The sequence below is a fragment of the Notolepis coatsorum genome (genome assembly GCF_963971535.1).
Source record: "Notolepis coatsorum genome assembly, chromosome: 18".
NCBI classification, from domain to species: domain Eukaryota; kingdom Metazoa; phylum Chordata; class Actinopteri; order Aulopiformes; family Paralepididae; genus Notolepis; species Notolepis coatsorum.
This window is the reverse complement of record NC_140182.1, coordinates 38623956-38641682: the sequence shown is the minus strand read 5'-3', so window position 1 is coordinate 38641682 and position 17727 is coordinate 38623956. Positions and strand designations below refer to the sequence as shown.

The 17727-nt window shown below is 42.5% G+C and overlaps 1 protein-coding gene across 1 annotated transcript in view; it reads left to right on the top strand.

Annotated features, from left to right (window-relative positions):
* The first annotated feature begins 569 nt into the window (after window positions 1-569).
* cmip (c-Maf inducing protein) overlaps window positions 570-17727 on the top strand; it is a 99451-nt gene continuing 82293 nt past the window's right edge. The window contains exon 1 of the mRNA XM_084334585.1: window positions 570-1215. Coding sequence (XP_084190711.1) covers window positions 859-1215 — 357 coding nt within the window. The 5' untranslated portion in view covers window positions 570-858. The remainder of the gene's footprint in view (window positions 1216-17727) is intronic.

Genomic DNA, 17727 nt, shown 5'->3' with positions numbered 1-17727 from the left:
AGCCTATTTATTTGGAACTTTGACAATACTTTGACGTGTTGTTGTTACAGTCATATATAGGTCGGTGATTACAGTAGGGGAAATGGGGCCAGCACCTCTGGTGAGTTGACTTCAGTCAACCTCCCTCCCTCCTCCATTTTTATGTCCAGGGGAACTGAACACCCTCCCTGGTCGGCGCTCGGCAGACAGTCAAGCAAAAAAGACGCACAGCGCATCCGCTCGCCTCCCCATTGACGTCACTTCGGCGTCACGTGGACGAGAAGCGACCAATCAGAGCGGCTCTGTGGAAGTGCTCGCCACTTACACGAAGATAGGGGAAAAGACAGAAAAAAGGAACCGTGTCAATTGTTCTTTAACGACCAAAAACACGGAGAAACACCGCGCGGCGGCGTTGGATTTTTGCCGTTTCGTATCCGAGCTGAATGTTTTTCCATGTGTTCTCTCTGTGGATTATGATATTTGGACCGGGGCTGGAGTGGATATATAACTATAAGGCCATGGCCCGAACATATTGAATAGCTCGTTGGGGGGGTTGGGGGGGGCGAGACGCGCGCACGGTGCCTAGACAATTCATGGGGTATTGTGCGGAAAAAATGGTGGATTATTTGCATTGTCCGTGATTGCAATTTCATATTTCCGTCCTTTTATATTCTGCCATCCAGGACAATCATTAATGGCGTTTCTGTGCGTCGTCTCCTCGCAGCGTCTGCTTCTCGCCCGCAACACTCCTACGATCATCGAGGTCGTATAGCGGCAGCTTCGATCATTCGACCTTATTCATTTATTTTATACCCAATGTACAGATTATTGTGTCAGTGACGTTTTGTTTTTTTTGTATCAACGTGAACTATATTCGCTATGGATCTGAACGGCAGCGGCGGAGGCAACAACGAGCTGCAGCACAACAAGCCGTTCTATCAGTCCGAGGAGAGCAAGCCTCTGCTGGGGGAGATGTCTGCGCCGTGCGCGCCGGAGCCGGGGGGCAACAATAACAACAAGCTGCAGGGCGCCGGGGGGCCCCCGGGCAGCAAGAGGACCCTGCTCCACTGCAGCAGCAGCGGGATGCGATACAAGCTGCTGCAGGAGGGGGACATCCAGGTGTGCGTGGTGAAGCACCCGAGGACCTTCCTCAGCAAGATCCTCACCTCCAAGTTCCTGCGGAGATGGGAGCCGCACCACCTCACCCTGACGGACAGCAGCCTGGCGTCCGCCACGGTGAGTCGGGTGTTAGTGGCAGATATATGATCCGTTTGGCTTTCGATACATGGTTTTGAGTTGACTGTGTATCATCTCGGCTGCAGCCGGGTGTCCTTCACGTTTTGTTTTATTTGTCACATATATAAGGTACATGATCACATGTATCATCATATGTACATTACGGTGGGTGAAAAGCTTGGTTCTGAAGTATGAGCCCCCCTGAGATTGTGCTTCATACTGTAAAAAGTACAAATAATAAAGGCCAAACACTAAACAAAAAGAAATACACAATATACTAACTAAAGTACAAAGTAGTACAAAATGCAAACAATGAAGTACAAATTTAAGCTTCTAAGCTTCTTAAGTGCAAAAATGAGGTAGGGATGTAGTAGTGCAAATCTTTTTGTAATGAATAGATACACATATGGTATAGTGTTGAGTGTTTAAAGTGTCTCAAGTGAATGTTAAGGTGCAAAATCTTGTGTGTTTTCTTATAAAACACAATGTTGTTTTTATTTATGGGCTAGGCAGACAGATTACGCACGGCCGACTGACGCAGTTTACAGAGGGGGGGGTGTATGTTGCTTCCATGTTCCGCTCTGCTGGTCATAGAATCGCAGCATTGTCCCTGTGCCCCCCCTCCAGTCCTGACAATACTGTACCAACAAACACCTACACATCCTTTGACACTCCGATGCGTTTCTTTTGCCACATCATCCCAAACACCTCTGCGTCGTCCGTGACATGAAATCGGTGTTTAAAGAAACGCGTGTTGTTGAGAAAGGCGAGGAGGAAATAATGCAAAGGATGCTCTGCTCTCAATGGCTGACGTGTTTTAATTTCCCAAGCATACGCGCCGTTCTTGTTCTTGAAGACCGCTGGGGAAAATGGATAGAGGTAATAGATAGTATTATTGGACAGTGGCGTTTCAATCTGAACTTCTTTGGGCGACATTTGTCTTCTTGTGGACCCGGGCCTCGTACTACGGGGCCTACCCCCACCGGCAACAGGTCTGCAACATTGCCTTCGACCCAAAGGGCCCCTACTGCTAGAAACCTATCCCCTGCTAGGCTGTTAGGACGAGAATAAATGTCGACTGTCTATTCGCTCGAAACCACAATTGGGACATCACTATTAGTGGGAATTACAACGGAGCCATGTACATTTTATATTTGACCGTTTACACATCAAACTCTTCTAGAATGTATGTGAATGAATATACCCAGCAGCACTGATATGACAAAAATATAAAAAAGTTATACGGATTGGGCCTTTAACTAATATTGGTGTCATAAATGAAGGATATGAAATCTCTGGTTAATAATTGAATGATAGTCCCTGGTTCTAGGCCTACATGTACTTACATTAATTATTAGAAAATGCATTTCCCCCACACTGTTTTTATCACCACTATTGACATTTGTTACCAACCCATTCCCTATGTTTTATCAACATGACTTTTAGAGGCTTTTTCTGGACCTCTGCCTATCGCACCTATCCTACATGGCCCTGCGGCTGCTATAATGCAGTTTAACTTCCCGTAGACTTGGTCTGTGATTATTAGAGTATTACATTTGAGGCATTAAAGGGGAACGACCACCCGGTTTAAGAAATCATACACGTTATTCCCGTGGTCTAAGACGGCTGAAAGTGTTTTATGAACATGACAACTCATTCCCAAATCAACAAGAACTTGTCATTGATGTGAAGTGCCCTGTATTGAGCACAACAATAGCAAGAGACCAGAAAACAACATTGAGGGGAACAGAACTGTCCAGCAGTGAGAGCTCTCTGTTTCATACACATTGGAGCTGTGACTTGGGGCTGTTCGTGGTGCTGAACTGGACAGCGCAGAGTAAGGATGGGTACCGAATTCGGTACTTTTAAAGGTACTTACTTACCGAAACACGTCGGTACTACCGAGTATCGATTCACGTGAGATACCGATTAATAATTTTTTTCTTTTTACAAATATATTTTTTTTTTACCTTTTTTTCTTTTCATGTCAACGTTCACACGCACAATATACGCTTACCTAGGATTTTACTTGATTCAACAACAAAGCAGTCGGGGCAATGGCAAGCCGAAAACGGTCGAAAGTGTAGTTATTTGAAGTTTGGATATTTTTTTTTCACGACTGAGGTAGGTAGATTACATTTTTAGAGACTAAAGTACCGGAAAAAGGTACCGTTGGGTACCGGTATCGATTTACAGGTACCGGTACCGTATCGGTTCAAATGTGAAAGGTACCCCATCCCTAGCGCAGAGGCAACTGTCTTATGAGCATATACAAAGACTGAAACAACATCAAACGGTTAGCAGCGTTGCTATGCTACACTTTTGAGCTATAGGTAAACAGGACTCACGGTGCCGTCTTGCACTTGTACTAACGTTACTGTGATGAGCCATTCTTTCTAGGGGTGCACCGATATGAAAATTGGCCACCGGTACCGATACCGATTGTTCAACTAACACAATCGGCCGATACCGATACTTGTGGCAAAAAATAAGTATTTGTAATTTTTTTTAATATTTAAAAAAAAAAATGTTTAATGAAACTACTGTATATTTGTATGTTTGTATTTGTAGGCCTCTTTACTTACTTAAAAAAAGGAAACATCAAGAAATATGTTTATCACTACCTCCCAGCATCGTCTGGCGGCCTGCAGAGGGATACTATTTTCTCAACCAGAGCTTTCAACCAATGCAATGGAACCATTCTGGCGGCCTGCAGCGGGATACTATTCTCTCAACCAGAGCTTTCAACCAATGCAATGGAACCATTTTGATTGACAGTCGATTCGGCCAATTACGCCACACCGCTAGCACCCACCTCCTGCTGTTCTTACCACCAATCGGCAAGCGTTTATTCATTTTCTACTTCTGGGGCATGCCGCCATTGATCTGCTTGCGAGAATGCAACCACAACAAGCTAATACGTTAGCTGCCCGGCAGTGCCCGCCGACCAGCGCGCTCCACAGGATGGCCAAACGAGACACAATGATTTTACTGCAACAAATGTTATAATAAAACAAAGCCTTTCTATACATTTGTCTGGTTGAAAACTTTATTAACAGATTGCAGAATGGGTAGTTGGGTACGGAATGGAACCGAGCTATGAACGGCTTGCTTGCTATCTTCGGGTAAATACTGTGCTGATGTAATTGAACGTGTAACTAACTATATAACGTTAATGCCACAAAACGAATGTTTGTGTCATTTTAACAGCAGATACTTTCTTAAATGCCATCCTCCCGACAGAGCGGTGTTGATGGGGAGCTCTGATGGGTTCGCTTGGTTGTGTTATTAGCATTGAACAGCTAACCGAAAGCTAGCGTTAACTAATGTTAAAGGTTTAGCCATAACGTTACGTTGGCTAAAGTTGGGGCTATTCATAATCCAGCAATAATGGCTGCAGACCTGCAAACAAAGTACAGCAAGTTGGCAAAGGAGTATTCCAACGTAAATCACATTTTCACCAGTAACGTTAGTCTTCTGCCTCCCGGTAGCTCATGCTGCAACGGAATGGAACTGAGCTATGAACGGACTCGGAGTAATGCCTTGCTGCTATGGGTAATAATAATATGCTGATGTTATTGTCCGTGTAACACTAACTATATAACGTTAATGCCACAAAACGAATGCCTTGTTAATCATAAGTAGTAACTGATGCAGTAGCTTGTGTGTGTGTGTGGGGCAGGGCTGTACGTTAACTTTTTTTGCACATAGCACTGGTGCTACAGAGGTTGATAGTTTTGTAGCACAGGCCAAAATCTTGTAGCACAAGTATAAAACGTGTTATATTTGTAACAGTCACAAATGTGCCTATTGTATTTGTGTTATTTAGTTGCAGTGCCATGTTTGGCTGTCATTTAGTATATCGCCATGTGTTATTATTACTATGATACTCTCATATGCTATTTTCAATTAATATCATAAACAACATAAGGAATATTAGCATAAGTTTGAGTGGACTGAAGGAATGAGTCGGCGTTAATAGTTTTAAATGCAAATAATTTATTGAAAGATAGAAGTGGGGTCGGTTGGGACACACACACACACACAATGGGGGACCCTGATGTAAACAAGACAAACGTCTTTCTCTGGTCTGCATCCCCTTAACAATTGTTTGTATTGAGCCGTACTGTACCCATTCTGCAATCTGTTAAATAAAGTTTTCATTCATTCATTCACACACACTGTTTCAACTCACCACCCCCGCATCATATTGTAGTCTAGTCTGTCTTCAAACTTCCACTCCTCTCGAAACTTGTTTATATTTGAATATCAACATTATCTGTCCATCCTCAGTTTACTATAATATACTCCTGTCCTGAGTCCTGACTAGTGACTTCATCGTCTTTCCAAACGCACGCACGCACACACACACACAGGGAAGGGGAGAGAGTGCCCCCCATTTCCCTTTCCCCAGTCCACACTGTGTCTGCTGGCTCTGCGCCTCTGCCTCTGATCAGGATTAACTTGTTAGCTTGCTAACGTTGTAGTGATTGTAATGGTACATAAACGTTAATTTCGGGCGATGTGCGCATAAAGGAATGGCGACGGTGCAAAGCATGTAGATGCATTTGACCCGTTGCGAGAAAAAAAAAACACCACAGACTTATTTCGGGACAGCAGTGTGCGCACCAACCGACCAACGCGCTGCTCTGCTTGCAGAAGCACGGATAGGGCGGATATGACTCGTCGAGTTGTCACAAGAGTTTTTTCAAAATAAGAGTATCATGGGGGGGGGGCAGGTGGCGCACAGAGATTACGTTCGTCACCAACACCGGGAGACACTAGGATTCGCCTGTTCGAATCCAGCTCCCGGCGTTGCTATCAGCTTGGCTGTCCTCTCACGCTGATACAATTGGCTGTATCAGGGGGTGGGAAGCTGAAGGGTGGGTCCTGGGCGTTGTGGACAGCGACCCCTACAGTTCGGTCGGGGCGCCTGCTCAGCGAGGGTTGGATCTGAGGAGAGATAGTGTGGCCTCCCACACGCTACACTCTCCCCGGTGAGAACCTGCGCGGCCAGGTTGGCCTGCCCCAGGCTGCACATGCGTCGGAGGAAAGCATGTGACAGTCTCCGGTCTCCCGGACCAACAGTAGGGGAAAGTACGCAACAACCAGGAAGGGTGGGATGGGAGAAAAATCGGGAAAAAGGAGGGGAAGAAAGATAATAAAAAAAAAAAAAAAAATAAGAGTATCATATGCACCTGAACGTTGCTAGCTTTCGGAGCCTAGCTGGAGCTGCGCGTGGGCAGAAATGAGACCCGCTACAGGATTTTCAAAATAAGAGTATCTATATGAACCGAATCCCTATCGCACCAGTGCTATTGAAGTAAATCCATCCATCGCACAGACTGCTGTTGCTGTAGCACAAGCACGTGCGATATATATGTCGCACTGTACAGCCCTGGTGTGGGGGACGGCGGGCGTTGTGCAGGTAGGTCGCGAGTGAACTTTTTTTTTTTTGCCTTTTGACGCTACACAAATCGATGGGTTATTTATCGGCGACTGCTATCGGCACATTTGAGCTTATCGGCCGATAGCAGTCAACAAGGCACTTATCGGCCGATACCGATACCCGACCGATATATCGGTGCACCCCTAATTCTTTCCATGAACTTTGAAGCGGTTAGCATAATCTTCCCATGAGCTTTGAAACGGTCAGTATCATCTTTCCATGAGTTTTGAAACGGTTAGCATGATCTTTCTATGAGTTTTGAAACGGTTAGCATGATCTTTCCATGCGCTTTGAAACGGTTAGCATGATCTTTCCATGCGCTTTGAAACGGTTAGCATGATCTTTCCATGCGCTTTGAAACGGTTAGCATTATCTTTCCATGCGCTTTGAAGCGGATAGCATTATCTTTCCATGAGCTTTGAAGCGGATAGCATTATCCTTCCATGAGCTTTGAAGCGGATAGCATTATCCTTCCATGAGCTTTGAAGCGGATAGCATTATCCTTCCATGAGCTTTGAAATGGTTAGCATCATCTTTCCATGAGCTTTGAAACATTTAGCATAATCTTTCCATGAGCTTTGAGCTACTAAAAGCTAACCGGACTCACTATCTTACAGTAGTACTAGCGTATAAGCCATTCTTTCCATGAGAGCTCTATGGTGCAAATTTATGTCGATGTCAACCTAATGCTTGTGGGATGCCACTAGGGGGCTCAGTGTGAGTGAGTGAATGGTTGACGGACTGAATGAATGAAGGAATAAATGAGTGAGAGTTAGTGACACTGCCGGTCCTAGAGGTGCTTCGCTATAAAAAAAAAAACTAGAATGCTGCAATAAAACTCAGTTGGGATTTGATTTAGTGTAAAGTCTAGACCTGCTCCTGAATTGGGAGCGATGGTAAAGGTGACACTGACCACGCACAGGGGTACATTTTCAGTTTCAGAACTGAGAACACTGCTCCAGAATAAAGCTCATTTATGTATAAAAAGACTCAAACATTCTATGGGTCCACAAAATCAAGTCTACCATTCATGTCTCCAGACTTTATACGTGTCGACATCGGAAGTTTGAGTCTTCCACTGGTTTATGATGTTCCTAAATGTTGATTTGATCCAAAACCGTGGGAAATAACATATTGGAATTCTATGTTTGGGTGGTGTTGCACTTTAAGTTATCAGCAGCAATACAAGCAGCGAGAAAGTTGAACCAGATTCAAGGCAACCTGGTCCCCAATCGGATATCAAACCCAGGACCGTCGCAATGTACAATGTGTACATGATATTACAAATATGTAATATATTGACATATTTACGAATATGTAAACTTTTAACATTTTCTGAAAGCGTTTGAGTTCCCCTGCTGGGGAACAAACCCAGGGTGCACGCATGGGAGGCCAGTGCCTTTACCTCAATACTACTGAGACATACTTATCTGATAGCCTCGCCCAAACCCTAATCCTAACAACACTGTTACCTTAAACTAACCTTAATCCTAACCCTAACTTTCTATCTTAACCATAACTGTTAAAACGAATCATCATCATAGTATTGCTGTGTTTGTATCGGGGTGGGTGGGTGTTTTAGTCTAGTGGTGAGAGCACTCTCCTGTGACCACAAGCATTGTTAGATCGACTCCCGGTCACGCTGTTTGTTTTGGACTTTCACTTTGATTAGGCCTGTATAAAGACACTATTTCACTTTGATTGGGCCTGTATAAAGAGACAATTTCACTTTGATTAGGCCTGTATAAAGATACTAGTTCACTTTGATTAGGCCTGTATAAAGAGGCTATTTTGTTGACTTAAGTCCATTTATTTTGGGGATTAGCCGAACAAATGCACTATTTGCAATTTCTTTTACAATTTCTTAGCCAATTCAATGTCAACAAAGAGGAAAAACTTTAGCATAATAATTACAGGAATAAAGCCTAATGATAGCATGTTATAAATGCATAAGTAATTCATAATAACAGCAAGTTTGAAGTGAGTACATACAACCCATACTTCCCAGTCATCGCTATGTTTTGAATATTGGGTTATAATTGGTGCTGAATCTTTGAAGCTCAACAGAACAGGTATTGGGGACAGGCCCTATATGGTGCAGTGTGTTTGTGAAAACACTGGCTTCTTTGCGTCATGGTTACTTCCAGACCCAAGGGGACTGTGGCACAAATAGCCTCCATCTCCTCCCGTCTGTGTTACAATGTAAACACAGCGCCCTGTCTCATGCAGGCATGCTGCCCACCTCCAGTAGGCTGGGGGGCTCTACGCTGGTCTGTGGCTCTACGCTGGTCTGTGGCTCTGGTCTGTGGCTCTACGCTGGTCTGTGTCTATGCTGGTCTGTGGCTCTACGCTGGTCTGTGGCTCTTCGCTGGTCTGGGTCTACGCTGGTCTGTGGCTCTATGCTGGTCTGTGTCTCTGGTCTGTGTCTCTGGTCTGTGGCTCTATGCTGGTCTGTGGCTCTATGCTGGTCTGTGGCTCTACGCTGGTCTGTGGCTCTACGCTGGTCTGTGGCTCTACGCTGGTCTGTGGCTCTACGCTGGTCTGTGGCTCTATGCTGGTCTGTGGCTCTACGCTGGTCTGTGGCTCTATGCTGGTCAGTGGCTCTATGCTGGTCTGGGTCTATGCTGGTCTGTGGCTCTATGCTGGTCTGTGGCTCTACGCTGGTCTGTGGCTCTATGCTGGTCAGTGGCTCTATGCTGGTTAGTGGTCACTGTACCGGCATGACATTTTGATGGTATGATGATAACCTTGGGCAAAAAGACCACGGTTTCACGGTATATCACGGTATTAGAAAAAAAAGACCCCCCCCCCCCCCATTGAGAAAACTTCAGTGCACAAACATGCACAAACACGCACAATCAGCTTTTCTCTAAGTGTTATATGAATGTGTGAAGACTGTCTGTATTACACACAGAGGGAACTGTCTGACCACTTTGAAACTAAGTACAGAATAAAAAATACTTCCAAATAAACTTTCATGAATATGTTGTAGGCTACATCATGTCAAAAGGGCATTACGTTTTGTTAATGTAATCTACTTGAACAGATGTATGTTATATAGCCTAGTACTATTCTTACTGGATTAAATATACATTTAAACAATTCATTCACGCACAGAACTATGGGTTGGGGATAAGGCCGGGTTCCGCACAGACCATATTGTTTGTAACTTTCCTGTCTGCACTTTCCTATCGGCAAACGAGCTCAACGTTGAGTTGATGTTTAATAAATGTTTAGCATTGTCTTTCGACACCCCGCCTCAGACTCATATCCTTCGGCACTACACTTTCATGATTATGAATATGTAACGGAACGTAGGCCAATCTTGCTAACATTAGTCGACTGAAATCAATTGGCAACATATCACCGGTACTACTAGCTAGCTGCTAACTAGCTAACGTTAACTAGCTCCCGCCACGGGTTGGTATGGCCGTTACGTTATTTATATGACATTTAGCTATTTATGGGTCAACTATTCTGATTCTAGATCAGTCACATTAAACTTTCTTTTTGTATAGCTTGCTAGATATGTAGCTAACGTTAGCTAGGCTAACGAAGCTGTAGCTAACATTATTTTCCATGCAAACCACTAGTCGAAGGGCATTGAGCATTATTTTCAGATAACGGCACACCACATCATGGCTTCCTTCCATTGTCAATCAATCAATCAATCTTTCCATCAAGCCACTAGACGCTTTAAACAGACAGTTCTAACTCGTTTCTTTCCTTAAATTACTCAGTTTGAAGTGTTGCTTGGCCTCCGATGGTTTACTTTAGATGATGTTGCGATGTGTTTGCTCAAAATAAAGTACCAAACATTTGCACATGCAACAAAGAAAATAGGCCTTTACAATATTCAAAAGAAAATAGGCAAAACTCAAAGAAAACAACAAACAACTTAGGTATTCTTTCTTTCTTGATAATGCTTATATAACTTTATAACTTAAAGGGTATTTGTACGATTTGTATGTACGTGTAATACGAAAAGGTACGTTATGAAAAGGTAGGACAAGGTATGAAAAGATATGAAACGGTTAAAAACTTGTTTCCCGACCGCGTCTCTCAACAGGTTGCCTTCATTGCGGGTTTAGCGCCAGGCGCTGTGGGATTTGTAGTCCTTTATAGTGTGTTGACTACAGATGTCACAATTAAGTGGCTTTTCTTATAAAAAACTAAATACTGGCTCTAACATTATCCCTTAGTTACAGCTAACCAGCTAGCCATGGTAACTCCCATCTATTCCAGTTGACATTTCTGACAGTGTCTGAACGTAATTTTTGTGGTTTTGACACCGCGGTAAACCGTGGAACAGGTAACCGGCCCATGCCTACTGCGGGGCTGTGTCAGTGTTTTAACCTATAGATTAGAATGCAGCTGCAACGTGTGTCACATTCATAGCCACACATGCTCACTTCTCATGTGAGTGAGCATACACACATACACACACACACACACACAGTCACAAACACATGTGTACTTAAACACTCACTCATATACATGTGCACACACACTTCCCTACAGGGATGTTTGAATAGCAAGTATATATTTTTTACTAATAATAGATTTGAGAAATATTGACTCTGCTATATTGGGTTTGCCTGGAAGTTCTGTTGTGTGTAAGCCTAATTGGGGACATGGACCTCATACGCTTATAACTTATAGCTTTATAACTAGAGGACAGAACAGAGATATATAGCTTTAATTATAACTAGAGGACAGAACAGAGATATATAGCTTTATAACTAGAGGACTGAACAGAGATATATAGCTTTATATCTAGAGGACAGACCAGAGATATATAGCTTTAACTAGAGGACAGAACAGAGATATATATATATATATAGCTTTATATCTAGAGGACAGAACAGAGATATATAGCTTCATAACTAGAGGACTGAATATAACTATATACTATACTATATATAATCTTTATAACCGGAACACAGAACTGAGGTGTATAATCCTTATAACCAGAAGACAACTGAGATATATACTGTATATACAGTAACCTATATATTTATAACAAGATGACAGAACTGAGATATATACTGTATATATACTGTAGCTTATATCTTTATAATAAGATGACAGAACTGAGGTGTATATATATAGCTTGTGGTTCATGTTGAGAGAGACAGGCCTGTAGATGTGTCTTATCATCTCTTGTATTGATCAGTGATATGAGGGGAGGCTGCAGAGAAACCCCCCTTTTCTGCTCTGTCTCATTATCTCTGTGTGTGCGCGTCTTGTCATGTCCTTACGTAATTTGCCAAAGTAAACATGGATCTTGGTCTCTGGGGTTGCTGTGCAGTCTCACCAGCTGATGTCATTATGAATGGGAATTGAGTCATTTCATGATAATTGTTGGTGCTACTGACATCGTGTTGCATCTGAGGGTGGGAATCCACTATTGATCTGTGGGCGGGGAGATGACAGGAAGCTGTGAACTTTTGATCATTCTGCTTCACAGAGGGGGGTAATTTAGAAGCAGGTGTAAAGGGGAACAACAGTAGCGTCAAGAATGTGCTGGTCTTTCTGGCTCCTGGGTCTGAGAGAGAAATTAAATGAAATGGCGCTGCTATGTCTGGCCGCCGTTCTGTTACCTCCGTCGAGACTGTGCTTACTTTTGTTAATTTTTATAGTTTTACTTGCTATACTTATTTTATACTTATCTATTTTTGTCTAGCACAATCTCTTGAGCGAAACAGAAAGAAGCATTTTGTATAAAAGTATTCTGTACTTCTATATGACAACTAATAAAGAAACTTGAAAGAGATGTTTGTGTTGATAAATATCTACTGCACTGTCGCTATAGACCTAGACCACGGGAATAACATTCATTAATAGGATAGTATTTCCCTTTTTAGATTAGATTAAAATGTATTATCATCATATAGCACAAGTACAGTACAACAAATAAGTTTGTCATCTAACCAGAGTGCAAATGTAACAGTAAACTGCAGTAGTAATATACAATGTCAGGCACGTGCACACATAGAGGCCAAGGGGTGCCTGAGCACCTGCCTTTTTGAGCCTCATCAAAAAAGTGCCCTTTTTGAAAAAAAAAATAAAAAAATTTACCATTACGCATATAGACTGCCCTTCCAACTGAAAAATGTCAGGATAGAATCAAAATATTAGGTAAAGAGAGAGAGATGCCCCATATTCCATTGCATTTTGCACGGCCTCCTCAGCGTGCCTCTCCGCAGACCTATATATATTTTATGCATAGCGTGGGTGGTGATGATGATGATGATAGAAACCGCTGTTGAATGCTGGTTGAGGGACACGAAGAAGTCAAATCCGATGGGATTTGGGAATCTCAAATACAAATCGGGATTGGAATAAAAAATGCATTTATATTAAACAATACAGAATATACAGCACTTCTTGGGGTCTGTAGGGTAAGCACTTATTCCCTCCCCCCTGAACATTTATGGAGATGTATGGGCCTTTTAAGTCAGTGATAAAAGTGTCTTTCAAGGATAAGTGAGCTCCTGCACTGATTATTATAGTTCAATATTCAATATTTGATCACCAAAACCCCCCAAAAAGCATAAAAAGGGGGCCCCCCGCCCGAAAAGGGCTACGCGCGCTCGGCTAATATATACGCACAAGTGTAGTGCCCTTTTCAGCCTTTGAGCACCTGCCCCTCTAAAGTCCTGTGCACATCCCTGTACAATGTAATTAAGGTTTATGTTTATTAGGATCCCCATTAGTCATCATCGTCATGTTGACTATTCTTCCTGTGGTCCTTTACAGCTTTTAGTGGAATCCATCTAAAAATTAAACGGCCCTCAAAGGCAGAATCTATTCCATTGTGGGAATAAATGTAAAATAATTGATCCATTTTGAAGCTTGTTCAAACCTGCCCCTGCCCCCCCTCATTCCATGTTCACAGGGGAACAATAGTATAATATGGTGCTTCCTTCAAAGAGTTAATCCTCGGCTCTAACTACCTGGGAGTGTATGGTAGCTACTAGGTGGTCATTATAAAGTCGCCCTACAAGTCTCCCAGAGACAAATGAGGAGCGACCTGGTTGTTTTTGTTGTTGTTGCGGTTTGGGAAGATAATAACACGCATGGCTGTTTTTTAGAGAGCAATGTAATGAACCAGTCAAGGGTAATGCCCTTGTTAATAACATGCTATCCTTAAATGGATTATATTATACAGTAGCTAAGCTCACGCGTCATCTCCGAGGGCCTACTTCAAACAAGGTACATGCAAAAATATGTCTGCGCTCATGAAAGTGGCCTAGACGGCTAGCGTCTGGTTAGACGGGTGTGTTTACATTATTGATGCGTCAGACTAAATAATATGGAACATCACACTATCTCCCCTGCTGCTGACTGACTGACTGATGGTAAATAGTGATAGACGCCTATTTCAGGTTACTAACCACACCACATATTTTTAGCAGCAGTGGTAAACTGAAGACTAAACTGTTTTGCATTTCTTAAAGATACAGTACAATCATACAATGATGTTCGAAGATGAGATATTCCTTTATTGATCCGCTTGGGGAAATTCAGGCATCATAGCAGCATGGGGCGGAGGTACAGGTATGGGCAGGGTAATAGAAGAAAGTCATAAATATAGGAAATACAATTGGATCTGAATATAAAAAATATGAGAAAAATAAACTAAACAAAAGTTCAGTCATAAGTTTATCAGTCTACTCTATCCTTTACATCTGGTCCTATCCTTTACACCTGGTCCTAACCTCTACATCTGGTCCCTATCCTCTACATCTGGTCCCTATCCTGAGTATCCTCTACATCTGGTCCTATCCTTTACACCTGGTCCTATCCTCTACATCTGGTCCCTATCCTCTACATCTGGTCCTATCCTCTACATCTGGTTATACCCTCTACATCTGGTCCCATCCTCTACATCTGGTCCCTATCCTCTACATCTGGTTCTATCCTCTACATCTGGTTCTATCCTCTACATCTGGTTCTATCCTCTACATCTGGTTCTATCCTCTACATCTGGTCCCTATCCTCTACATCTGGTTCTATCCTCTACATCTGGTCCCTATCCTCTACATCTGGTCCTATCCTCTACATCTGGTCCTATCCTTTACACCTGGTCCTATCCTCTACATCTGGTCCCTATCCTCTACATCTGGTCCTATCCTCTACATCTGGTCCAGTATCCTCTACATCTGGTCCAGTATCCTCTACATCCGGTTCTATCCTGTGCAGCAGTTGTGCTGTGTTCACTTCCGAGGTCACAGTTCCAGGTTGTTTTTGGCCTCCCTGGTTTCCTCTTTCCAGGTGGGGTCCATCTCAAGGACAACTTTAGGAATGCAGTCCTGGTCCCTTTCTGAGGACATGTCCCGAGCCACTGGAGCCAGCAATGTTTCATTCTCAGCGTCACATTGCGACAGTTTGTGTTTTTCTGTACCGGTCCTCTGTCCTCATTGGAGGATATGAGGTCTCTGTTACTTTCAGCGTTTCAAGTTTGTTGGGTTATTTGGGGGTTATTTTTTGGGACGCAGAACTAATTTAATTCCACCAGGCACCCCCCCCCCCCCCCCCCCCCCCCATTGTCTTTTTAGTGTTGTCCTGATTTCACCCCGTCCTCTTATTAGGCCACTGGCCCCCAGGGTGACCTATGAACTCAGCTGAACAAGCTAGTCTCATATCACTCCTCATCTCATATCACTCCTTGTCTTACTCCTTGTCTCATATCACTCCTCGTCTCATATCACTGTCTCATATCACTCTTTGTCTCATGTCACCCCTCATCTCACATCACTCCTCGTCTCATCTCATGTCACTCCTCGTCTAATATCACTCCTCGTCTCATATCACTCCTTGTCGTCTGAAAGCCTCGTAAACTCTGGGTTCCGCTGTTTGTCTTGACTCCGGTTGAAAGTTCATGTTTTGGAATTGGGACTAATGTGTTGGAAGGAGTGTGTGTGTGACCCTCCCATTCAAAACATGTTGCGTAACATGAACAATACCTGGACCACCAGCTGGAAAATAAGAACACGCTTTAATTTCCTCTGGCAGTGTCATTCTCTTGAGATATGAGGCGTCTGTCCTCGTTATCATCTGCTGGTGGTGCAACAGTAGTGCTGTGAAAGTACATAACCACATGTGTGGTACTCACTGTGTGTGTGTGTTAGAGCCATATGAAATCCGCGTTCACGGAATCATGGTTGGAATCGCGGAATTTACCAATAAAAATGGATTCAACTATAAAACGTGGAATATTGCAGAATCTGGACTGAAATTCCGATTTCGGGAGAAGATGGAACGTTTGGTGCAAAGCAAACATGACCGGGGATGCTACAGCGTGTTACAACGCGTACGTCACTTCAACACTGCTTCACAACACACAGCAATGTCCAAGCGTCTGCTTCGGTGTTAACGTCGTCAAAAAAACTAAGAAATTCCACACTAAACCCTAAATTCAGAGCAGAGTCCTAATGACTTTTATGCCTCAGGTGATAAGGTGTTTTGCACATTCTGTCAACATACCGTGGACTGGACCCACAAAAACACGTGTGAAGATCACTTAGTCGCGACTCAAGAGCTAACAATCAGTGGTATTACCCGAATACTGCTTCATAGTGTCATAATCCAGTGTTTTGTTTACAGTTATTTCTCTTTACTTGAAGCAATGAGAAGAAGTTTATAAGCACTTTAAAATGTAACTGTATTTCTGAGTTGCAGCACTTAAAAACATTAAATGGACTGTTATATCTTATTAAATTGTGGACATTTATTCATTCCCACTTATTAGACACTATTTCTGATGGTAAAATGAGCGTAAAAAGCTAAATACAGAATTCTGAAATATTAAAACTAAATAAACATTTGGGAAAAAATATAATTGAATTTGGAAAAAAATGTAATGGATTTCATATGGCTCTTGTTGTGTGTGTGTCAGTCACAGTGTTCGCACAAGGTCCTTGAAGTGCTTAAAGTGCTTGATTTCTTTCAAAAAAAAAGCATTTGGGGGTAGTCTATCTGCAAATTTCGGCCAATCAAAGTCGACTATACAAAATCCTTAGTCGGGGACAGGCCTAGTGTGCGTGCTTAGGTGAATGTGTGTATGCTGAAGTATGTGTGTGTATTATTAGGGGTGGGCGATTAATCGAAAAAATATCGCGATCTCGATTCATAGACCTATGCAATCTCATTTCTAAATTATGACGATTTCTTTTATTAAACTTTTTTTTTCTTTTCTTTTTTACTTGACTTTTTTAAATGATGACGATTCTGACTTGAGTTATTTTGTATGTTACAAGAGACTTTTAAGTTTAAGTCAAGCACTTTCATATATGTTATGTTTAAGTTGAAGTCAAGCACTTTCATATGTTATGTTGTCTGTTTAAGAAAGAGTGAAATAAATGATTTTATTGAAAAAATAAGAATCGTGTGAGAGAATCGTGATCTCAATTCTTAGAGAGAAAAATCGTGATTCACATTTTAGCAAGAATTGCCCAGCCCTAGTGTGTATGCTTGCTTAAGTCATGTGTGTGTGTGTACCTTTTTATATGCTTATCCATACCCTATACAGGTGTCCATGCACTGCAGACGGCATATCAGAAAAGATTTTATAGATTGTAGTTTTTAAGTCATTACTTTGTACATTCTCTGCTGGCAGCATTTGATGTTGCTTATACTGTTTATTATGTGTTGAACACAGTTGTGTCTCGGTTGTGTGTTCATATTTCGGCTGAAGGCAATGGTCATTTTACACCTATTGTGGACAGTAAAGTTCTATTCTATTCTTACACAAAGCATCTGAACACTATTTTGAGGTAAAGTGAAAACATCTTGGTGGAACCTGGTGTGTGTTAACTATCACAGCAGCAGATCACCCTGGAATGTGGTTCTGAGTGGAGAAGCTATTTCATACATGTGGACAAACAATTCAAATGTGTGTCTGTGAAGGAGAGAGGGATAACGCTCTGTGGCTGTATTTCTTTTTTATGATTACGCCATCAAAATGTTATCTATAGCACCTTTAACAGTCATAGGACTTTGTTGACTAATCATGGATTAGTTGATTTAATCAACAGTGAAAACATGCAGAAGGAGCT